The following is a 3,866-nucleotide window of genomic DNA, read 5'->3' as shown; positions in this document are numbered from 1 at the left end:
CCCACGGCTCGTTGGCGCTCCACGTCTTTGGGGCTGCCCACGGCAGTGCCCAATGAATTTGTAGATTTTTGGTTTTTTTTTTAAAGTCTACTTTAAAAGGTCAATTCATTTCCTATTCTCCTGGAAAAAGTGACGGTCATAAAGTATATTTAAATAATTTTCAATGCTGTGTGGAAGCAAGACAGAAGCAGTTAAAAAAAATTATATATACATTCTTCAGGCGCCGGTTGGGGACCTTTTTCCGTCGCGCGCCAACCGGAAGGTCCCTGTCTTAGGAGCTAATGGCGGACGCCGGCGGCTTGGCGTTGGTGGTTGTTTAAGGCTTGAAGGAAATTGAGGATCTGTCGGATATCTACGCCATCCTCCTGGCTGCAGGGTAAAGAAACAGCTCCCCGACCTCCCCGAGACCGGGGAGGCGGATAGCGGCCCTGTAGGAGGGTGGGCCGAGCCTGTGGCAGGGGTTTCTGAGGCAGCTTAGGCCCGAGAGGTACGGGAAAGGGAATGCTTGGGGCGGCTTTAGGGAATCGTCTCCCGTTTCCGTTCACAGTGTGGGAACCAGGCCTGGCTCAAAATAAGCTTTCTAGAAACTGTGTACCTTTTAGGCGCTGGGGGAGGTGTGAGAAGGAGCAAGCAGGAGGGACGTCTTCTGGAGAAAGTAAACGACACACGGGAGGGTGGAAAGATCGAGGGTGTTAAAAGTGTAAATAATGGAAACAGCCTTTGAAGTCAAGACTTTTGTATTTTGGCATTTGGGCGACTTGTTTCCTTCTCTGATCCTCATGCGGTGATGTTCTTTTGGCACATGGAGAAGGGGTGGAGGGAGCAATCACAGGCTCATTTCCTAGTATTCACCGGCAGGAGATAGAAGTGGGGGAAATTAAAATTTACCAAGTTTTGGCCGTTACTGGTTCCTGGTATATTGTTCTTGGCTGGTCTGCTTCCAGATTGCAACTTCCTCCATTACCCAAGATAACAATACTTGGGGAACCTGGATCCAACTAGGCTTGGGGAAAATGAATTCCAAAGATAGTAATGGATAGCGTAGGTTGTAAAGCTTTTCCAGGTTTCAGAAGTGGCCTGTGGTTTCCTCTGTTGTTTTCTAAAAAATTCTTTATTTTTAACGTAATCAGTCCTGCTACACGGATCACATTGACAACATGGTAGGGCTTTCATTGTAAATTCTGTTGTTGATAACTGGAGATTTGAAATTATGTTTGAAATTTTATAATAAGAGCAAGATGCAACAGAATAAATTATGTCTGAGAATCACATTCACTACTTTTCAGAGAGCAACTTTAACACATTCTCTGCCTATTTTTTACCCAGACTTTAAGCTGAGCACAACTTTCCCTGGAAATTTCCCAATGTCTAAGCCCTTCTGGGTGTGTGTGTATCTATGTCTCTGTGTCTGTATGTTTTTTCTATTTTTCTTCTTGTAGGTCATTTCTCACTCCCTTCTTGTTCCATCTCAAGACTTTCCTTTTTTCCCTGTGAGCCTAGAAGAACATTCCTTGGTTTCCTTGATGTTCCTTCGTTTCAAGTAGGAGAATGTATATCTCTCAGGACCTGTTTACAGACTGCAGGATCTTTTCCTCTCTTAGGCACCCTGCTCTTGCCCAGCCCCCAAATGATTATAATTTATAAGGACATTTGCTCATAATTTTCTTTTCTCATTTAACAAAACCAAACTCGTACATTAATTACACGGTGATCACTTTGAATTTCTCAAGATCCCTTCTTTTTGTAATTGAGGAAAAATAGCTCAGTTTATTTTCCAGCACTAACTGTGTATAGGTGTAGTTTTGGTAATTCTTTTATGGTAGAAGTGCATCAGTTTGCAGTCTTCAGTTCTGTCTGATGAGAAGAATCCTTTTCTGTGACTGTATACTCCTTTGGGGAGGCTTGCTCCTGAAGTGACAGTTCAGTTTAGAGATACAGTCATGCACATATGAATGGCCTATATATGAAAGATTTTCTTTGCAGCAGTGTTCATAATAGCAAGAGATTGGGAAGAAACTGAATGTTCATCAGTAGGGTGTTGGCTAAATGAATTGTGATACACTCTTTCAATGGAATACTATGTAGTTGTAAAATTGAGAAAGCCTTTTGTTTGTTGCTATCTCAAAAGATAGGTAAAGTGATAAAAAATCAGTTGCACTATGATGTGAGTGTATGATATACAGTACCTAACTTTTAGTTAAAAAGGGATAATAGACAGTATTAATATATATTTTTCTTTGTACATACAGAAAATATCTGGAAGGACACAATATAACTTGGTGAAATTGATTCCTCCAGGGAGGAAAACTGGATGGCTAGGGAATGGATGGAGTCAGCTTTTTGCTGTGCTTTTGAATTCTGAACCATGTGAAAGTAGAGCCTATTCAAATACAAGTAAATGTAGACCTACTTAGTTTCTGTGACAAAGTCAAATAGACAGTGTTGGTTTAATGGCACAGATCCCAGCTCCTAGCGATAATACTACTTGTTACGTGACCTCAGGCAGACAATTTAATTTCTTAGCTCAATTTTCTTATCTGTAAAATTAGTGTAATATTGAGTACTTCATAGGTTTCTTGTGAGGTTGAAACAGAGTGTATAGTAGCATAGTGCCTGGTATGTAGAAGGCACTCTTAATTATAAGTATGTTGTTCCTCAATAGGCCTTACTCTCCTGGTTCTGCTGTCTTCAGCCAGAAGTTCCCATACAGAAATGTCTGTTAAAATAACAGTTGCACAGCTGATATTTTTCTGTTTTTATGTACTCTTAGCTTGCTTTGACTTGGTATAACCAAGGCCTGGATTGTGGAGTTGTGGGTGGCTCAGTGTTACTGCTACCATGTTCCTGTACAACTTGACCTTGCAGCGAGCCACTGGCATCAGCTTTGCCATTCATGGCAACTTCTCTGGTAAGTTTTTCTATTATATTTCTGAGCTTAACATTTAAAACAATTTTTTTTGGCCACATGACACGGCTTGTGGGGTCTTAGTTCCCTGATCAGGGATTGAATCTGTGCCCCCTGTAGTGGAAGTGCAGAGTACTAACCAATTGACTGCCAGGGAATTCCTAACATTTTTAATATTACTAGTTTTATGCTTCAAATTGCTTTTTCAATCTCAAACCTTTTTTCTAAAACAAATTATGAAAAAAATCTTTTAATCGTTAGAGAATATTGTAATTTATGTGATGCTTTACAGTTTCTAAAGCACTTTGGAGTACTTGATCTTCCAAAGGACCTTTGGAAAATAAGGTGGCCTGATAAGTGATGGCATTGAGCAAATGAGAATGGATTGAGGTGGGTAGGAGTGGCATATCAGATAGGATAGGAAGCCATTTAGGCATTAGATAGTGAGGATCTGTATTAGGGCAGTGAGGATAGAAGGAAAGAGAAAATATGAGTTTGCAACCTGGGTGGCAGAGAAAATGACAGTAACATTGATAGCAGGTTACTTGAGACCAGAGAGTGTGTTTGGGGAAGGAGGAACTTGGATATTTTAAACATTTAGTTTAAAGGTGATGACAACTCATCTGGGTGGAATTACATAGCAGGGAGAGATGGGGACAAGTTGACTGTTACGTATTTGGAGGTGTTGATTGCAGTTATAAAAGCAAGTGAGCTTTTTAGGAGTCAGTTTAGAAATAAACAGCGTATATTAGGTGGTAGCTTTAAAAGGTCTTTGAGATATTACAGCTAACAGCCCAAAAAGTTAATATGAGTTTTTAGAACAATAGCCTTAAAGATGGGCTAGAAAGAGCCTTTGGTAATTTTTAATTTTACGAAGCAAAACATATGTTTTTTTTTGTTTTGTTTTTAAATTATTTATATTTGTCTGCATTGGGTCTTCGTTGCTGCACGTGGGCTTTCT

At 40.1% G+C, this 3,866-nt stretch overlaps 1 protein-coding gene across 3 annotated transcripts in view; it reads left to right on the top strand.

Moving 5' to 3' along the window:
• The first annotated feature begins 250 nt into the window (after positions 1-250).
• Positions 251-3,866, top strand: part of SF3B3 (splicing factor 3b subunit 3) — a 51,513-nt gene continuing 47,897 nt past the window's right edge. For 2 of the 3 annotated variants that reach the window (XM_022583228.2, XM_089902422.1), the window contains exons 1-2: positions 251-376; positions 2,771-2,908. In XM_022583228.2, coding sequence (XP_022438936.1) covers positions 2,839-2,908 — 70 coding nt within the window. In that variant the 5' untranslated portion in view covers positions 251-376; positions 2,771-2,838. Of the gene's footprint in view, positions 488-2,770; positions 2,909-3,866 lie in introns of all 3 variants that reach the window. The other variant, XM_022583229.2, reaches the window with a different exon arrangement.

Source organism: Delphinapterus leucas, chromosome 20 (assembly GCF_059928025.1).
Source record: "Delphinapterus leucas isolate spDelLeu-1000000601 "Yukka" chromosome 20, BTC_Dleu_Yukka2, whole genome shotgun sequence".
In the NCBI taxonomy this organism is placed as follows: Eukaryota; Metazoa; Chordata; class Mammalia; order Artiodactyla; family Monodontidae; genus Delphinapterus; species Delphinapterus leucas.
This window is presented reverse-complemented; position numbering and strand designations above follow the sequence as displayed.